The 21,038-nt window shown below is 45.0% G+C and overlaps 1 protein-coding gene across 3 annotated transcripts in view; it reads left to right on the forward strand.

The window, feature by feature from the left end:
- Positions 1-19,103, forward strand: part of LOC118395073 (receptor-type tyrosine-protein phosphatase S-like) — a 76,250-nt gene extending 57,147 nt beyond the window's left edge. For all 3 annotated transcript variants that reach the window (XM_052464235.1, XM_052464237.1, XM_052464236.1), the window contains 12 exons: positions 2,507-2,604; positions 2,889-3,024; positions 3,735-3,910; positions 4,616-4,735; positions 8,739-8,893; positions 9,128-9,413; positions 9,636-9,814; positions 10,040-10,166; positions 10,262-10,387; positions 11,226-11,380; positions 15,485-15,620; positions 16,269-19,103. In XM_052464235.1, coding sequence (XP_052320195.1) covers positions 2,507-2,604; positions 2,889-3,024; positions 3,735-3,910; positions 4,616-4,735; positions 8,739-8,893; positions 9,128-9,413; positions 9,636-9,814; positions 10,040-10,166; positions 10,262-10,387; positions 11,226-11,380; positions 15,485-15,620; positions 16,269-16,337 — 1,763 coding nt within the window. In that variant the 3' untranslated portion in view covers positions 16,338-19,103. The remainder of the gene's footprint in view (positions 1-2,506; positions 2,605-2,888; positions 3,025-3,734; positions 3,911-4,615; positions 4,736-8,738; positions 8,894-9,127; positions 9,414-9,635; positions 9,815-10,039; positions 10,167-10,261; positions 10,388-11,225; positions 11,381-15,484; positions 15,621-16,268) is intronic.
- The last annotated feature ends 1,935 nt before the right edge of the window (positions 19,104-21,038 follow it).

Raw genomic sequence — 21,038 nt, forward strand, 5'->3', positions numbered from 1 at the left:
ACTGCCTCAGGCCTCACATAACCAAAGAGGCATCATAATAAGACATTCAAACATCCCCCATCTAAAGCGTTCTGTTTAAGATAGAGATATCAACGTCTGCGGTGGAAGGTGGCCCAGATTTTAACGGTGTTTGTCAGACCAGGAGACATCCCGGGAAATCGATCTTCTCACAGACAAATCTGTACGGTTTGGGCTACACACTCATATGAACCTTCTATGGGAAAGATGAGACTCTCGCGAACACGATGGTGTTCTTGGTTTTGCTCTACAACCGTCATCTGAAGGTAACATGGTACTGGGCCAAAACATTTATGTGAAGTGAATAGGGCATTTCCACGTAAAAAGGTATATTTGTGGGTATTTGTGTTTTGTTGTTGTTTTTTGCTTTTGTATCTCTCAGATATAGGACAGAAACATACTTTCTACATACATCTAGCGAGATGCAATAGCATTTCTTTAGTAAAAAGACAGGTGCTGCTGCTGGTGAAAATACTGCCATGTATTATGGCATGTCATGCTCTTTTTGGCCAGACAGCATCAGATAAATGTGCTCCATATGGTAAGACAGAGTGGTGCTGTTTCGCTAGCTCGGATGCCTTTCTCTGGTGAGAGAGGTTCAGCCACTTGCTAATTCAAGGTAGTTGGCGGGTGCACAGAGCACTGTTTGGATGAATGTGCGAAGGTAACCTACTTTTTGAGAACAAGTATTTGATACACTGCTGATTTTGTAGGTTTTCCTGGTTACAAAGCATGTAGAGGTCTGTCATTTTTATCATAGGTACACTTCAACTGTGAGAGACGGAATCTAAAACAAAAATCCAGAAAATCACATTGTATGATTTTTAAGTAATTCATTTGCATTTTATTGCATTACTTAATATTTGGTACGGAAACCTTTGTTTGCAATTACAGAGATCATACGTTTCCTGTAGTTCTTCACCAGGTTTGCACACACAGCAGCAGGGATTTTTGCCCACTCCTCCATACAGACCTTCTCCAGATCCTTCAGGTTTCGGGGCTGTCCCTGGGCAATACAGACTTTCAGCTCTCTCCAAAGATTTTCTATTGGGTTCAGGTCTGGAGAATGGCTAGGCCACTCCAGGACCTTGAGATGCGTCTTACGGAGCCACTCCTTAGTTGCCCTGGCTGTGTGTTTCGGGTCATTGTCATGCTGGAAGACCCAGCCACGACCCATCTTCAATGCTCTTACTCAGGGAAGGAGGTTGTTGGCCAAGATCTCACGATACATGGCCCCATCCATCCTCCCCTCAATACGGTGCAGTCGTCCTGTCTCCTTTGCAGAAAAGCATCCCCAAAGAATGATGTTTCCACCTCCATGCTTCACGGTTGGGATGGTGTTCTTGGGGTTGTACTCATCCTTCTTCTTCCTTCAAACATGGCGAGTGGAGTTTAGACCAAAAAGCTCTATTTTTGTCTCACCAGACCACATGACCTTCTCCCATTCCTCCTCTGGATCATCCAGATGGTCATTGGCAAACTTCAGAAGGGCCTGGACATGCGCTGGCTTGAGCAGGGGGACCTTGCGTGCGCTGCAGGATTTTAATCCATGACGGCGTAGTGTGTTACTAATGGTTTTCTTTGAGACTGTGGTCCCAGCTCTCTTCAGGTCATTGACCAGGTCCTGTCGTGTAGTTCTGGGCTGATCCCTCACCTTCCTCATGATCATTGATGCCCCACAAGGTGAGATCTTGCGTGGAGCCCCAGACCGAGGGTGATTGACAGTCATCTTGAACTTCTTCCATTTTCTAATAATTTCACCAACAGTTGTTGCCTTCTCACCAAGCTGCTTGCCTATTGTCCTGTAGCCCATCCCAGCCTTGTGCAGGTCTAAAATGTAACCCTGTTGTCCTTACACAGCTCTCTGGTCTTGGCCATTGTGGAGAAGTTGGAGTCTGTTTGATTGAGTGTGTGGACAGGTGTCTTTTATACAGGTAACGAGTTCAAACAGGTGCAGTTAATACAGGTAATGAATGGAGAACAGGAGGGTTTCTTAAAGAACAACTAACAGGTCTGTGAGAGACGGAATTCTTACTGGTTGGTGGGTGATCAAATACTTATGTCATGCAATAAAATGCTAATTAATTACTTAAAAATCATACAATGTGATTTTATGGATGTTTTTTTAGATTCCGTATCTCACAGTTGAAGTGTACCTATGATAAAAATTACAGACCTCTACATGCATTGTAGGTAGGAAAACCTGCAAAATCGGCAGTGTATCAAATACTTGTTCTCCCCACTGTATTTACTATAAAAGGGGGGTGGGGGCTTTAGACTGGCCTCTGCTTGGGGCCTCCAAATCACTGAGTCTGCCCCTGAGTCTTGTGTAAGCTTCCAAGGCTAATGCCTATGCAGGATTGAGCTTAACTCAGTCTTGAGTCACACTGACAAACTCGGTTCGAAACCCGCTAAGTCACACAGAGAGCCCTCATAATGGCCCTTGACATCTGACCTCCTACATTTAACCCTTGTCTCTGTCCTGTAGGTATGATGAGCCACCCTCCCATCCCCATCACAGAGCTGGCTGAACACACAGAGCTGCTCAAGGCCAACGACAACCTGCGTCTGTCTCAGGAGTACGAGGTGAGAGATGCAGCATGGAGGAATGGATGAACATCACTCTTACATACAATACTATACAGTACCTAGGGATAGGGTTCTTCCTCAAAGTGTACCAATTGCCTCTTGCAAACTAAGATGGTATCCTATCCTATACTCCTTGATCTTCATCATAGCATTTTCATAAATTCTACTTAATGGGTGCTCTCAATTAGATTTGAGGTGCCATCAACTATAAATTAGGAGAAAAAAATGCAACCGATGTGGAAATCCTGTAACTCTTCATCTCTGTTTCCTGGTCTCTCCAGTCCATTGACCCTGGTCAGCAGTTTACCTGGGAGCACTCCAACCTGGAGGTGAACAAGCCCAAGAACCGCTATGCTAACGTCATCGCCTACGATCACACTCGCGTTGTCCTCGCTCCAATGGAGGGTTCAAGTCCAGGTACAGTCAGAGTGTCATGCACCCGAAAAATCTGAGTGGGCACAAAGTATGTGAGGATAGCTGGGGGCATACTCTTGAGCTGTCTGTATACTCCAAACTGGTGGTTGTTTTTTTAAACTAAATGTGCTTCTCTGGATCTTTGCTCAAATCTGGGTAAAGGATTGAAAGGAATGGATTGAAAGGAATGTCTTATTTGGTACATTTTGCTTTTCTAAATTCTGCCAACCTTGCCAGCAGGCATGCCAGCAAGATATTTAGATAAGCTAGCTACTCTACTTATGAGCTTAGATGATTGGGAACCTATCTGGGCTAAAGCCAACTTCATAAATTTGCTAGGTGGATAGTAGTATTATAGAGAAACAGAGACAAAAAAGGTAACCCCAAAATTATACAATTATTTTAAAAAAAAATATTTCAAAAAAATAATACAGGACTCATCTGAGGGGGCACGTGCCCCTGTGCCCCTTATGGGCATGACGCCTCTGGGTACAGTGTACAGCTTTAGAGATGATGGCCTCACTCGTAAGACATGAAATCATTGTAAATTATGAATAACATGTCTGATATTGTCTGTTCCCAGATACGAACAGACCCAGATACATGGACAGACCCAGAAAAAGCATAGTCCTTGACTAAAAGGAATAGAAATTGAAGTGAATAGAAATCTCAACAACTCTCCTCTCTCCCTCATTCTCCCTCTCCATATTCAGGTATCCTGGGTAGTGACTACATCAATGCTAACTACATTGACGGCTACAGGAAGCAGAATGCCTACATTGCCACACAGGGCCCGCTGGCGGAGACGTTCGGGGACTTCTGGAGGATGGTGTGGGAACAGAGAGCAGCCTCCGTGGTCATGATGACTCGCCTGGAAGAGAAGTCACGGGTGAGAGGGGGAGGGACAGGGCAACACTCATCCACTCATCGTTATTATCTACTGTAGGGCAACACTCATCCAATCGCTTAGAGAATAAGGGTTCTTTGTTTGTCCCCACAGCAGAACTCTTTTTGGTACCAGGTAGCACCTTCTTTTCAAAGAGTGTACTGTAGGGCAACACTCCGCCCCTTTGAATGGGACTAGGGCTCTGTCATGCATTGTAATGTGCAGTCATCCACTCGTGTGATCCACTATTGAAGGGTGCTGTCATTCATTGCTGTAGGTCAGAAGGGCTCTGTCGTCCACTGTCATCTACTCAGTATCATCCAATACTGTAAGTCACTGAAGATTACTGGAAAGCTATCATCCACTATAGGGCACTTTTTAGCTCACAGTCATGAGTCATCCGCTGAGGATGATAGGGTACTGTCATCAGCTGTAATCTGCTGCCATCCATTGAAAGAAACTGACAGTCATTTTAGCATCAGAGCCATATTTAGATATCTAAGTAGGTCAAGACAATTAGGCTAATGGATTAGTCTCTTTTGATTATCAGAAGATGTTTTTCTATGAAAATGGCAATGACGATGATGATAACGTCGACATTGAAGACGATGATGAAGATGAGCTTCTGCTGCTGATGATGAGATTTACTGACAAGGATGATTTTGATAACAATGATGCTGATGAAAAGTTTTTTTTTTCCTTCTGTAGGTAAAGTGTGACCAGTACTGGCCGACCCGTGGTTCAGAGACCTATGGGATGACCCAGGTCACCCTACTGGACACTATGGAACTGGCCACCTTCTGCGTGCGCACCTTCTCCCTGCACAAGGTCAGTACATACACACATGCATGCACGTACGCGCACAGGCACTCATGCACGGACACACACACACACACGTTGTGTTCTTCTATCTTCATGGGACCTACAATGTATTTATATTCAAATCCAATTTTTCCTAACCCCTAAACCTAACACTAACCCTTACCATGTCCCTAACCTTAACTCAAACCTAACCCATAATCCTAAACATAACACGAACCCTTACCATACCCCTAACCCTAATTGTAACCCTAATTGTAACCCTAACCTTAAAACTAACCCCTAAACTTAACATAGCCTTTGTCCTCATGGGTGTATGGGTAACACACACACACACACACACACACACAAATTCCACCTCACCTCCCCTGTTCTCGTTTATCTTCTCCCACTCCCCCTTTCTATTCTTCTGTTCATCTTGGTAAATCCATCGCCATTTGCTCTTGATTAATTTACTGTCATGCCCCATGACACTTCTACACTCTCAGCCAGCTAATGAACCAGAAACAATTTGAAGGGATTTGAATTCAAATCTCGACTGTCACATTGTGAGAAAACAGCAGGGAGCAAAGGGGAAGGTGATTACACTGTAGTTAATGGAGCATTGGTTCTATCCAGTCAGCATTTCAGCCTGAACCTGTCATGATGCACTGTTACAGAGAGATTATCACTGTTAGAATCACACTACTTCCTGAATATTGTATTTATCTAGGAACTAGAGCCCTACCAAGCAGTGTCTCAAAACACACATAAACTAGGCCAGCTGACTTTTAAGTGCTTTGAGGTACATTATTAATATATCAGTCATGAATATAGAGTACATACAGTGCATTTGGGAAAGTATTCAGACCCCTTGACTTTTTACATTTTTTTTATGTTAGTGTCTTATTCTAAAATTAATTTAAAAAAAAATCCCTCATCAATCTACTCAAAATACCCCATAATGACAAAGCTAAAAACTGATATATCACATTACATAAGTATTCAGACCCTTTACTCGGTAATTTGTTGAAGCATCTGGCAGCGATTACAGCCACAAGTTTTTTTGGGTATGACGCTACAAGCTTGGCACACCTGTATTTGGGGAGTTTCCGCCATTTTTCTCTGCAGATCCTCTCAAAATCTATCAGGTTGGATGGGAAGCGGCGCTGCACAGATATTTCCAGGTCTGTCCAGAGATGTTTGATTGGGTTCAAGTCCAGGCTCTGGCTGGGCCACTCAAGGACATTCAGAGACTTGTCTCAAAGCCACTCCTGTGTTGTCTTGACTGTGTGCTTAGGGTCATTGTCCTGTTGGAAGTTGAACCTTCGCCCCAGTCTGAGGTCTTGAAGTGCTCTGGAGCAGATTTTCATCAAGGATTTCTCTGTACTTTGCTCCATTTATCTTTCCCTCTATCCTGACTAGTCTCCCAGTTCCTGCCCCTGAAAAACATCCCCACAGCATGATGCTGCCACCACCATGCTTCACTGTAGGCATGATGCCAGGTTTCTTCCAGATGTGATACTTGGCATTCAGTCCAAAGAGTTTAATCTTGGTTTCATCAGACCAGACAATCTTGTTCCTCGTGGTCTAAGAGTCCTTTAGGTGCCTTTTGGCAAACTCCAAGCAGGCTGTCATGTGCTTTTTACTGGGGAGTGGTATCCGTCTGGCCACTCTACATTAAAGGCCTGATTGGTGAAGTGCTGCAGAGATGGTTGTCCTTCTGGAAGGTTCTCCTATCTCCACAGAGGAACTCTGGTTCTTGGTCACTTCCCTGTCCAAGGCCCTTCTCCCCCGATTGCTCAGTTTGGCTGGGCGGCCAGCTATAGGAAGAGTCTTGGTGGTTCCAAACTTCTTCCATTTAAGAATAATGTGGAGGCCACTCTGTTCTTCAGGCTCCTTCAACGATGGGACCTTATATAGACAGGTGCGTGCCTTTCAAAACCATGTCCAATCAATTGAATTTACCACAGGTGGACTCCAATCAAGTTGTAGAAACATCTCAAGGATGATCAATGGAAACAGGATGCACTTGAGCTCAATTTCGAGTCTCATAGCAGAGTCTGAATACTTACAGTTGAAGTCGGAAGTTTAGATACATTTAGGTTGTAGTCATTAAAACTCGTTTTTCAACCACTCCACAAATTTCTTGTTAACAAACTATAGTTTTGGCAAGTCGGTTAGGACATCTACTTTGCGCATGATACAAGTAATTTTTCCAAAAATGGTTTACATACAGATTGTTTCACTTATAATTGACAGTATCACAATTCCAGGGGGTCAGAAGTTTACATACACTGAGTTGACTGTGCCTTTAAACAGCTTGGAAAATTCTAGAAAACGATGTCATGGCTTTAGAAGCTTCTGATAGGCTAATTTACATAATTTGAGTCAATTGAAGGTGTACCTGTGGATGTATTTCAAGGCCTACCTTCAAACTCAGTGCCTCTTTGCTTGACATCATGGGAAAATCAAAAGAAATCAGACAAGACCTCAGAACAAAAATTGTAGACCCCCACAAGTCTGTTTCATCCCAAAACTCCTGAAGGTACCACGTTCATCTGTACAAACAATAGTACGCAAGTATAAACACCATGGGACCACGCAGCCATCATACCGCTCAGTTCTGTCTCCTAGAGATGAACGTACTTTGGTGCGGAAAGTGCAAATCAATCCCAGAACAACAGCAAATGAGCTTGTGAAGATGCTGGAGGAAACAGGTACAAAAGTATCTATATCCAAAGTAAAATGAGTCCTATATCAACATAACCTGAATGGCCGCTCAGTAAGGAAGAAGCCACTGCTCCAAAACCGCCATAAAAAAGCAGACTACAGTTTGCAACTGCACATGGGGACAAAGATCGTACTTTTTGGAGTAATGTCCTCTGGTCTGATGAAACAAAAATGGAACTTTTTAGCCATAATGACCATAATAATAATAATAATATATGCCATTTAGCAGACGCTTTTATCCAAAGCGACTTACAGTCATTATGCTTGGAGGAAAAAGGGGGAGGCTTGCAAGCCGAAGAACACCATCCCAACCGTGAAGCACAGAGGTAGCAACATCATGTTGTGGTGGTGCTTTGCTGCACTGGTGCACTTCACAAAATAGATGGCATCATGAGGAAAGGAAAATTATGTGGATATATTGAAGCAACATCTCAAGACATCAGTCAGCAAGTTAAAGCTTGGTTGCAAATTGGTCTTCCAAATGGACAATGACCGCAAGCATACTTCCAAAGTTGTAGCAAAATGGCTTAAGGAAAACAAAGTTAAGGTATTGGAGTGGCCATCACACAGCCCTGACCTCAATCCTATAGAACATATGTAGGACAGCACTGAAAAATTGTGTGCGAGCAAGGAGGCCTACAAACCTGACTCACTTGTGGAAGGCTACCCAAAACATTTGACCCAAGTTAAACAATTCAAAGGCAATGCTACCAAATACTAATTGAGTGTATGTAAACTTCTGACCCATTGGGAATGTGATGAAAGATATAAAAGCTGAAATAAATAATTCTCTCTACTATTATTCTGACATTTCACATTCTTAAAATAAAGTGATGATCCTAACTGACCTAAAACAGGGAATTTTTACTTGGATTAAATATCAGGAAATGTATTAGGCTGAGGTGTATGTAATCTTCCAACTTCAACTGTATGTAAACAAGGTATTTTTGTTTTTTATTTGTAATTAATGTGCCAAAAAATCTAAAAACGTGTTTTCTCTTTGTCATTATGGGGTATTGTATGTAGATTGATGAGTGAAAACATGTATTTAATCCATTTAGAGTAAGGCTGTAACGTCACAAAATGTAGAAAAGGGGAAGGAGTCAGAATACTTTCCAAATACACTGTATGTCAATTCATATATTATGTAATGTTTGGAAGCATAATAATTATCAAGTACATGGGGAGAACACAGATTCTTTTGTTTGGTTTCTGAAAGTACCCCTCCCTCCATTCTGCTATGTCTCATACAGTAGTAATGGTGATGGCACTAATAATGCTCTCCTCTCCCTTCTCTCAGAGTGGTAGTAGTGAACGGAGGGAGGTGCGTCAGTTCCAGTTCACTGCCTGGCCGGACCACGGAGTACCAGAGTACCCCACCCCGTTCCTTGCCTTCCTACGCAGGGTTAAAGCCTGCAACCCCCCTGACGCAGGTCCTGTCATCGCACACTGCAGGTAAGAGGACACACAAGCACACATATACCCACACACACATATACCACACACCTGCGACACACACACACACACACACACACACACACACACACACACACACACACACACACACACACACACACACACACACACACACACACACACACCCTGGATCCAGTCAGCCATATATGACAGGCTGTCCTGACGAATGACCACTGATAGCTCAGACCCCCCCCCCCTGTTTCTCTCTCTCAGTGCTGGGGTGGGCCGCACCGGCTGCTTCATCGTGATCGACGCCATGCTGGAGAGAATCAGACACGAGCGCACGGCTGACGTCTACGGTCATGTGACCCTGATGAGGTCCCAGCGGAACTACATGGTGCAGACGGAGGACCAGTACGGCTTCATCCACGAGGCGCTGCTGGAAGCAGTGGCTTGTGGGAACACGGAGGTGGCGGCCAGGAGCCTGTTCTCCTACATGCAGAAGCTGGGCCAGGTGGAGAATGGAGAGCACGTCACCGGCATGGAGCTGGAGTTCAAGGTGAACATATCAACACAGTGGATACTGTAGCATAGAAATATAGTGGATAGAATAGAGACATGTAGAAATATAGTTAAAATACAGAGATATGCCAGTCAGAAATAGGTTCACAATCAGAAATACTTGGTAATGTGGAATTAAAATTGGTTTTGGTGTAGTACAATGCTTTAAAATCAATCCTCTCTGTATCTCTCCCTCTCTACTTTCCTCTCTCTCCTTCAGCGTCTGGCCAACACAAAAGCCCACACGTCTCGGTTTGTCAGTGCCAACCTGCCGTGTAACAAGTTCAAGAACCGCCTGGTCAACATCATGCCCTACGAGACCACCCGTGTCTGTCTGCAGCCAATCAGAGGCCTGGAGGGCTCAGACTATATCAACGCCAGCTACATCGATGGATACAGGTACGTCTCAACCATAGAAATAGAAATAGTAGAATAGACATCCCAATTCAAGACACTGTTCCATTACTAAATTGATTTTGCATAGATATAAAACCCTAGGAAGATTGAATCTGTGCCTCAAACTGTCCACCATCTTGACTTGGCCCAGGTCTGATAAGCTATGTTAAACTTGCTAGTTTTATCTTTATGGTCTATTAATTAAGGATTGTGTCCATGTGGTTACAGGCAGCAGAGAGGTTACATCGCCACCCAGGGTCCACTGGCTGAGACCACAGAAGACTTCTGGAGAATGCTGTGGGAACACAACTCTACCATCGTTGTCATGCTCACTAAACTGAGAGAGATGGGACGGGTAAGGTTACGCACACACATGCGCGCAAGCACCCACCTACTCTCACACATACACGCACACACGTGCCATCTCTGTTCCTTAATGTGTCTATACAGGAGAAGTGCCATCAGTACTGGCCTGCGGAGCGTTCAGCCAGGTATCAGTACTTTGTAGTGGATCCCATGGCTGAATACAACATGCCCCAGTACATCCTCCGAGAGTTCAAAGTTACTGACGCAAGGGTGAGTGTGTGTGTGAGTCTGAGTGTGTGAGAGTGGTTTTGTGTGTGCAACATTTCCACAATAATCTCCATCCTCCTCAGACAAGTCAAGGGCAATGACGCGTGACTATTTATGCTTGTGTGTGTGTTGTAAATGTAACTGCGAATTACTTCTCCCTTTTGTAGGGTATTTTATATTGTAATCAGTCACCTCTCCCCCTTATTGTCCATCTATCAGGGGAGTTTGTGAGGGCCCTGGCACCTAGCATGTTCAATCGACCCACCGTAGATTACTCTAGTCAACCCTGTCCTCTCCTAACGCCCTGGACGTGTGTGTGTGTGTGTGTGTGTGTGTGTGTGTGTGTGTGTGTGTGTGTGTGTGTGTGTGTGTGTGTGTGTGTGTGTGTGTGTGTGTGTGTGTGTGTGTGTGTGTGTGTGTGTGTGTGTGTGTGTGTGTGTGTGTGTGTGTGTGTGTGTGTGTGTGTGTTGATAAGCCTGTCCTGACGGCCCATTAACAGATGTTGTATTGATCTTTGTGGAGTCAGGTTGTCTGAGCAGAGGAAATATGTAATTGGCTGCAGACAGACAGGCTCCAGAGCCAGGCAGACAGGATTTATACACACATAGATCAGACAGAGAGAAAATGAGGAGGGTAGGTGGTCAAAAACCATAACCAGACCTGCAACCTTACTAGAAAACTCTGTCTGAATAGATAGTAGAATAGTTTGATTGGTAAAAGCAGTAGGAGGGAAATCTTGCATTCACTTTTCCATTCACGTACAGAGAGCAGTGTTTACTGGTAACAATAAGGAGGAAGGAAGGGTGTATGTCACTTCTTCTTCCTTCCACTCTCCCATCAGGATGGCCAATCGCGGACAGTTCGTCAGTTTCAGTTCACTGATTGGCCAGAGCAGGGAGTTCCGAAATCTGGAGAGGGCTTCATCGACTTCATTGGCCAGGTGCACAAAACCAAGGAGCAGTTTGGTCAGGACGGCCCAATCAGTGTCCACTGCAGGTAATAGCTATAGGTTTTGATTAACAATGCATTGCCCTTATAGACTTCACACATCTGTTATTCCCCATTACTGCTGTATAAAGATTTTCCAAGATGGCGTAGCAGTCGGACGTGTATTTCTCTTGTCCCGTCTTGTACATAGTCATTTTCCTCGTCGTATATTTTGTATTTATTTTAATCTCACTTTCCATCTACGAACTGAATATACTATCCTGCAACCCGCCTCACCCAATGTTGTATGGATCTGCTATTTTTAGACTTTAGAATCGGAACCCCCATCAGAAGTTAGCCAACTAAATAGCTAGTAGCTAGTAGTCAGTTAGCCACTGCTAGCGGTCTTCACCGTTAACTTGGAAACCAGCCAGCTTCAGCTCGGTCAATACCTGCCAGTCTGCCCAGCGCGATATCAACCCAGAGCATATCGGACAACTTTTTCTCTACCTCATCACCAGATTCCTGCCACAAGCCCTGATCCATTACACCGGATCATCGCAGCTAGCTAGCTGCATTTGAGTGGCTACTGCTGGCTAACGCCTCTGTCCCACAAAGCAAGCACCAGTTAGTCTTGAGCTAGCCTTGAGCTCGGCCCATCTTCCAGCTAACCGAAGAGGTCTACCAGCTAATTTGGCTACAATACCTCTTTTGCCAATTGGACAGGGCCCTTTATTGCCGACACATAGCACTGCCGATCCATCACGACTGGTCTGCCGACGTAATCGTCCGAGGTGGTTTCAACAGGCTCTTCCATTGCAACATCGCCGAAGGACCATCTGCTATCTCTGGCCCACTAGCTGTCTGAATTGCCGTTTCTCCAGCTCGCCTAGCGTAGTAGTGACTACTGAACCGCTCCCTGATGCACCTGTTGCTGCTCATTGGACCCTATGATCACCCGGCTACACATGCCTCTCTCTAATGTCAATATGCCTTGTCTTCTGCTGTTTTAGTTAGTTATTATTGTCTTATTTCACTGTTGAGCCCCCATTCCTGCCCAACATGCCTTAGATAGCCCTTTTGTCCCACCCCCGACACATGCGGTGACCACACCTGGCTTAACTGGTGCCGGTAGAGACAAAACCTCTCATCGTCACTCAATGCCTAGGTTTAACTCCACTGTACTCACATCATACCATACTCTTGTCTGTACATTATTCCTTGAATCTATTCTACCACGCTCAAAAATCTGCTCCTTTTACTCTCTGTTCCGAACGCACTAGACGACCAGTTCTTATAGCCTTTAGCCGTACCCTTATCCTACTCCTCCTCTGTTCTTCTGGTGATGGAGAGGTTAACCCAGGCTCTGCAGCCCCCAGCACCACTCCTATTCCCCAGGTGCTCTCATTTGTTGACTTCTGTAACCGTAAAAGCCTTGGTTTCATGCATGTTCAGAAGCCTCCTCCCCAAGTTTGTTTTATTCACTGCTTTAGCACACTCCGCCAACCCTGATGTCCTTGCCGTGTCTGAATCCTGGCTTAGGAAGGCCACCAAAAATTCAGAAATTTCCATCCCCAACTACATTTTCCGACAAGATGGAACTGCCGAAGGCGGCGGAGTTGCAATCTACTGCAGAGATAGCCTGCAGAGCTCTGTCATACTATCCAGGTCTGTGCCCAATCAATTTCAGCTTCTACTTTTAAAAATCCACCTTTCCAGAAACAAGTCTCGTACCGTTACCGCTTGTTATAGACCACACCCAGCCCCCAGCTGTGCCCTGGACACCATATTTGAATTAATCGCCCCCCATCTATCTTCAGAGTTTGTACTGTTAGGTGACCTAAACTGGGATATGCTTAACACGCCTAGGGGTAGCCAGGCGTTTTCTAGAGGATTGAGGTCAGGGCTTTGTGATGGCCACTCCAATTCCTTGACTTTGTTGTCCTTAAGCCATTTTACCACAACTTTGGAAGTATGCTTGGGGTCATTGTCCATTTGGAACACCCATTTGCAACCAAGCTTGAACTTCAATTCAACCATAACGATGGTCATTATGGTTAACAGTTATATTTTTGTTTCATCAGACCAGAGGACATAACTCCAGAAAGTATGATCTTTGTCCCCATGTCCAGTTGCAATCCGTAGTCTGGCTTTTTTTATGGCGGTTTTGGAGCAGTAGCTTCTTCCTTGCTGGGCGGCCTTTCAGGTTATGTCGATATAGGACTCGTTTTACTGTGGATATAGATACTTTTGTACCTGTTTCCTCCAGCATCTTCACAAGGTTCTTTACTGTTGTTCTGGGATTGATTTGCCCTTTTCGCACCAAAGTACGTTCATCTCTGGGAGACAGAACGTGTCTCCTTCCTGAGTTGATCCCATGGTGTTTACACTTGCGTACCATTGTTTGTACAGATGAAGGTGGTACCTTCAGGCGTTTGGAAATTGCTCCCAAGGATGAACCAGACTTGTGGAGGTCTACAATTGTTTTTATGAGGTCTTGGCTGACTTCTCTTGATTTTCCCATGATGTCAAGAAGAGAGGCACAGAGTTTGAAGGTAGGCCTTGAAATGCATCCACAGGTACACCTCCAATTGACTCAAATTATGTAAATTATCCTAACAGAAGCTTCTAAAGCCATGACATAATTTTCTGGAATTTTCCAAGCTGTTTAAAGGCACAGTCAACTCAGTGTATGTAAACTTCTAATTCACCGGAATTGTGATACAGTGAATTATACTTGTGATTTGTGTCATTCACAAAGTACATGTCCTAACCGACTTGCCTAAACTATAGTTTGTTAACAAGACATTTGTGAAGTGGTTGAAAAACAAGTTTGAATGACTACAACCTAAGTGTGTGTAAACTTCCGACTTCAACTGTATATCCATCCTGCCCTGCCATTCTAAAATCTTTGAAAGCCAAGTTAACAAACAGATCACAGACCATTTCGAATCACACCGAACCTTCTCCACTATGCAATCTGGTTTCCGAGCTGGTCATGGGTGCACCTCATCCACGCTCAAGGTCCTAAACGATATCATAACTGCCATCGATAAAAAACAGTACTGTGCAGCCGTCTTCATCGACCTGGCCAACTTTTTAGACTCTATCAATCACCACATTCTTATCGGCAGACTCAATAGCCTTGGTTTCTCAAATGACTGCCTCACCTGGTTCACAAACTACTTGTCAGATAGAGTTCAGTGTGTCAAATCGGAGGCTCTGTTGTCCGGACCTCTGACATTCTCTATGGGGGTGCCACAGGGTTCAATTCTCAGGCCGACTCTTTTCTCTGTATATATCAATGATGTCGCTCTTGCTGCTTGTGATTCTCTGATCCACCTCTCCGCAGACGACACCATTCTGCATACATCTGGTCCTTCTTTGGACACTGTGTTAACAAGCCTCCAAACGAACATCAATACCATACAACACTCCTTCCGTGGCCTCCAACTGCTTTTAAATACTAGTAAAACTAAATGCATGCTCTTCAACTGATTGCTGCCTGCACCTGCACACCCGACTAGCATCACTACTCTGGACGGCTCTGACTGAGAATATGTGGGCAACTACAAATACCTAGGTGTCTGGTTTGACTGTGAACTCTCCTTCCAGACTCACATGAAGCATCTCCAATCCAAAATTGTATCTAGAATCGGCTTCCTATTTCGCAACAAAGCATCCTTCACTCATGCTGCCAAACATACCCTCGTAGAACTGACTATCCTATCGAACCTTGACTTCGGTGATGTCATTTACAAAATAGCCTCCAACACCCTACTCAGCAAACTGGATGTAGTCTGTCACAGAGCCATCCGTTTTGTCTATGGCCTATTTATTGCCTTACCTCCCTAATCTTCTACATTTGCACACACTGTACATAGCTTTTTCTATTGTGTTATTGACTGTATGTTTGTTTGTGTGTAACTCTGTATTGTTGTTTTTGTCGCACTGCTTTTGCTTTATCTTGGCCAGGTCGCAGTTGTAAATGAGAACTTGTTCTCAACTGGCCTACCTGGTTAAATAAAGGTGTGGGTGTGTGTGTGTGTGTGTGTGTGTGTGTGTGTGTGTGTGTGTGTGTGTGTGTGTGTGTGTGTGTGTGTGTGTGTGTGTGTGTGTGTGTGTGTGTGTGTGTGTGTGTGCGTGTGCGTGTGTGTGCGTGCGTGCGTGCAGTGCGGGTGTAGGGCGAACTGGAGTCTTCATCACTCTGAGCATTGTTCTGGAGAGGATGCGTTACGAGGGAGCTGTGGACATCTTCCAGACAGTGAAGATGCTGAGGACACAACGCCCTGCTATGGTGCAGACGGAGGTAGGCTTCAAAGATACAACGCCCTGCTATGGGGCAGACGGAGGTAGGCTTCAAAGATACAACGCCCTGCTATGGGGCAGACGGAGGTAGGCTTCAAAGATACAACGCCCTGCTATGGGGCAGACGGAGGTAGGCTTCAAAGATACAACGCCCTGCTATGGTGCAGACGGAGGTAGGCTTCACAGACACAACGCCCTGCCATGGGGCAGACGGAGGAGGGCTTCACAGACACAACGCCCTGCCATGGTGCAGACGGAGGTAGGCTTCACAGACAACGCCCTGCCATGGTGCAGAAGGATGTAGGTTTCACAGACACAACGCCCTGCCGTGGTGCAGACAGAGGTAGGCTTCACAGTCACAACACCCTGCCATGGTGCAGACAGAGGTAGGTTTCACAGACACAACGCCCTGCCACTGTGCAGACGGAGGTAGACTTCCCAGACACACCGATGACCTCTTCAATTATAAATTATAAAATGGTTTGTTGAGAAATGGACAGATATTGCTAGATGTTTTTTTCCATTCATTCATACAGATAGCAGACCACCTCACTAGCTACACAAGCTACACTAGCTACACTAGCTACATGTCCATGCCATCAATATACTGCACTAGACAGAAATCTGTCTATTCTTTCTTTTTGTTCAGGATGAGTACCAGTTCTCCTACCAGGCTGCCCTGGAGTACCTGGGGAGTTTTGACCACTATGCAACCTAAGAGAGGAGAGGAACTGTCATCCCTCCTTCCTTCTGCTCAGATAGAGGTCCACAGAGAAACAAGGAACAACCAACGAGAGAAGCAGGCTGGAAAACGACAAAACAATGAACCTTAAATCCCACCTGAGGGACGACACTACTAACAAGGAGTAATTATTACGAGAACATCAGCAACAAACAAAACGACAACAACAACAACTAGATGAATGTCAAAGAAGACCTGCGCTCTCAGGAAAGACCTGGAAAGGGTGTGTTGGGAGTCGGAGACAGACTACTACATGTGTAATCCTGCTTATTCTTCTTACCTCAGTGTTCAAAATGTGGAGGACTTATAATACCTGTGTGTGTTGTGGTCGGCTATTTCAAAAATGAAACCAGTGAAAAACAAAAACTGCTTCAGAAACAGGAGTTGTGATATGTGTGTGTAAAAAATACAAGGACACAAAAAGCCTGGATATTTGCTGCACCCTAAATGGGTTTTTGTGTTATTATCTTTCTATCTATGGGTTAAGTGTGTGAGGTGTGAAAGTGCAAAGGTGAACGTTTTCATGTGTCTGTCGTTCTGCATTCTGGTGTCTGTTGCTGCCAGAGCTAGTCCTGGCTTAACCTGAGCACAGTTTTAGACAGAGGACTAAACCTAGTCCTAGACATCAAAGTAGGACTTGAGGGACGGTTTGAGCTGCATGTCCGTGATTGGACGCCAGACTCTCCTACCCACAGTGCCAAGAGAAACCACGCTGTTCCTTGGCAGATGGAAAATGTACTTTGACCTCGGATGATGAGGATTGGTGCCCTACTATCTGTACATCCAGCTTACAATGCATGAGCAGTAAACTCACAGATCTAGAATCAGTTTACCATCCTTAAATTGTAACCTAAACCATTTGGTTGAAAAAGCTAAATTGACCTTGATCAGTGTCTGGGGGCAACTTCACCCTATTCCAAGTGGGGATCAATATTATTACAAGTCAATGTTTAGTCATCCATGCTTACTTGCTATTGCTGACATCATATTTCATAACCTAATGACAGTAAAGGTTAAACACAGATTAGGCAATTCCATGTCAATCCCAGCCAGTCATTTCAGGAGGTTCCATGTATGAATTGAATGTTGTCTATATTTTTCTTGGAGGGCCATTTTGATGAATGAACAGAATTTCAAATAATGGTCTTTTTTTGGGGGGGTCAATTTCCAGCTTCTGCAGAAACCATTGTAAGGATCCTATTCATTGTGGTTCAGTGTCTTTGCCTTATCTTTCACCTGGTTGGTTCTCTGCAGTTTAGGCTGTATCCCATGTACCTGAGCTAAGCGTTGAGTGTCATGATGTAGCTTACACCTATTTGAAGCTTACACCTATTGAACCTATCTGAACACCTATTTGAATTGTCACTATATATTGGAATGGTCCAGATGGCTCAGTGGGTTGGAGCTGGGTTATGGCAGCGTTAAGGTTGTTGGTTCAATTCCTGCTTGGGGCTATGTATATGGTACTGAATATGTGTGTTAACCGCGAGTTGCTTTGGATGGAATTAGTTTTGCTTGTTAAACAATGTAAATCCCAACGGGTTGAGAGGAGAAGAAAGAGGTTTGAACTCAAACTCAACCCACTCTCTTCCTCTCAGTCCCTCCCTCGGCTCACAGTGGCTCTTTACATCTTGGCTCCGGTTTCTCTCTGCTCGTAGTCTTACTGTGTAGACAAAAAAAAAAAACGAACGACACAACCCGATGCTTTCACCTCAAATCCACTCCGACATTCCCCACCATCCCTTGAGATGTTGTCCTCTTCTCTTATTGATTTGATGTACTATAATCTGCTTCCCCAGATACGTCGTGATTGTAGAGCACAGTATGGTTTATCGTACATGAACTTGAACTGTACATACCGTCTGACGTATAGAGTTCTTTATAGTCCAGTACATAGGCCTGAGCATAAGGCGTACATACAGTACAACACGCATAATTATTAATTATTTAAAAAAAGAGCCTTATTGTTATTGTTGACTTTGTCAAATATTTATTTGATATGATTTTTAAAATATTTATTATCATTCTATTTTGTTACTGTTATTAAGACTTGATTTTTTACTATTGGTTGATTTGTTTATTCATTGTTTTATTTGGGAAAATAACCGAATATAACCAATGAGATGTTGTTTACTTGGCAAGCCAATTTTACTGTATGATATCGTCAATGTTTTTTTAATTGTCTTTTTTATTTGCTTTAGTACAATGTGTACAGCACTCTGTGTGGAGTGCTATTTGATACTGATGTCCTCATAGATAGATACTTAGAGCCAGACCTAGTTTCAGTTCAGTGACTCCCCCCGCCCCCATTATCATAGCTAAAGTGGTACGATCCGATCGCCAATACGGCGGCATAGATAGAGAGTTTAAACGGTCGAGGAAAGTACAGTAGTTGTTGAAAGTCTATGTTACACTGTTCAATTATAGTGTGCTACTATAGATCGAAGGAGTATATGATAGCATTTTGGAACAAATTGTGGGGAAAGTATTTAACAATTAAGTTATCCGAATATGAAATTTAAGTTTGGTCCAAACGTTTATCTGGTGTGACTTAACATTTTAATGATTAAAATATAAATATACCTGAAATGAAAGACCCACAGACTAAACATGTGACATTAAGTTAGGGCCAGTTTCTATGGCATCACATATATCCTGTTACCTAGTAACTGTTATTTTCTTTAAACCCTGGTTGTAGATAGTATTGTATGTTGACTTTGTATTAAAAGCAGGATGATTGGAGATACTTGCATAATGAGTCATTTGGTTCCTCTGTCATTGTTTGTGATTGTCTGACAACTGGCTGCAAATTATACAATGTAAAAGTATAGGAATATAACACAGCAGAAGCAAGGGAGGAAGCCTTTGTGATGAGATACATTTCAAGAAGAAAGGTGTGAAGTGTATCTTTCTCCACTAGGTGGTGTCCAACCACCTATCTAGAAAGAACATTTCAATTTATTTTACTTGGCAAGTCAGTTAAGAACAAATCCTTATTTACAATGACGGCCTACCGGGGAACAGTGGGTTAACTGCCTTGTTCAGGGGCAGAACGACAGATTTTTACCTTGTCACCTCGGGGATTTAATCCAGCAACCTTTCGGTTACTGGCCCAACACTCTAACCACTAGGCTACCTGCCGCCCCAACATGTAGGCTACATGCCGCCCCAACTGGTAAAGGTGAGCCCCAACATGTAGACTACATGCCGCGCCAACTGGTAAAGGTGAGCCCCAACATGTAGACTACATGCCGCGCCAACTGGTAAAGGTGAGCCCATGTAGGCAACATGTAGGTGCTGTAGGCTACATGCCGCCCCAACTGGTAAAGGTGAGCCCCAACATGTAGGCTACATGCCGCCCCAACTGGTAAAGGTGAGCCCCAACATGTAGGCTACATGCCGCCCCTGGTAACTGGTAATGCCGCCCCAGGTGAGCCCCAACATGTAGGCTAACATGTAGGTGAGCCCCAACATGCCGGTAAAGGTGAGCCCCAACTGTAGGCTAATGCCGCCCCAACTGGTGAGCCCCAACATGTAGGTAAAGGTGAGCTACATGCCGCGCCCCAACTGGTAATGCCGCCCCAGGTGAGCCCCAACATGTAGGCTACATGCCGCCCCAACTGGTAAAGGTGAGCCCCAACATGTAGGCTACATGCCGCCCCAACTGGTAAAGGTGAGCCCCAACATGTAGGCTACATGCCGCCCCAACTGGTAAAGGTGAGCCCCAACATGGCTAGCCGCCCCAACTGGTACCCCATGCTACATGCCCCCAACTGGTAACTGGTACATGCCGCCCCAACTGGTAAAGGTGAGCCCCAACATGTAGGCTACATGCCGCCCCCCAACTGGTAAAGGTGAGCCCCAACTGTAGGCTACATGCCGCCCCAACTGGTGAGCCCCAACATGTAGACTACATGCCGCCCCAACTGGTAAAGGTGAGCCCCAACATGTAGGCCCAACATGTAGGTGAGCTAACATGTAGGCTACATGCCGCCCCCAACTGGTAAAGGTGAGCCCCAACATGTAGGCTACATGCCGCCCCAACTGGTAAAGGTGAGCCCCAACATGAGCCCCAACTGGTATGAGCCCCAACATGTAGGCTACATGCCGCCCCAACTGGTGCCCCAACATGCTACATGCCGCCCCAACTGGTAAAGGTGAGCCCCAACATGTGAGCCCCCCAACATGAGCCCCAACATGTAGGCTACATGCCGCCCCAACTGGTAAAGGTGAGCCCCAACATGTAGGCTACATGCCGCCCCAACTGGTAAAGGTGAGCCCCAACATGTAGGCTACATGCCGCCCCAACTGGTAAAGGTGAGCCCCAACATGAGCCCCAACATGTAGGCTACATGCCGCCCCAACTGGTAAAGGTGAGCCCCAACATGGGCTACATGCCGCCCCAACTGGTAAAGTGAGCCCCAACATGTAGGCTACATGCCGCCCCAACTGGTAAAGGTGAGCCCCAACATGTAGGCTACATGCCGCCCCAACTGGTAAAGGTGAGCCCCAACATGTAGGCTACATGCCGCCCCAACTGGTGAGCCCCAACATGTAGGCTACATGCTACTGGTATGAGCCCCAACATGCATGCCCCCCAACTGGTAAAGGTGAGCCCCAACATGTAGGCTACATGCCGCCCCAACTGGTAAAGGTGAGCCCCAACATGTAGGCTAC

Source organism: Oncorhynchus keta, chromosome 15 (assembly GCF_023373465.1).
Source record: "Oncorhynchus keta strain PuntledgeMale-10-30-2019 chromosome 15, Oket_V2, whole genome shotgun sequence".
Lineage (NCBI taxonomy): Eukaryota > Metazoa > Chordata > Actinopteri > Salmoniformes > Salmonidae > Oncorhynchus > Oncorhynchus keta.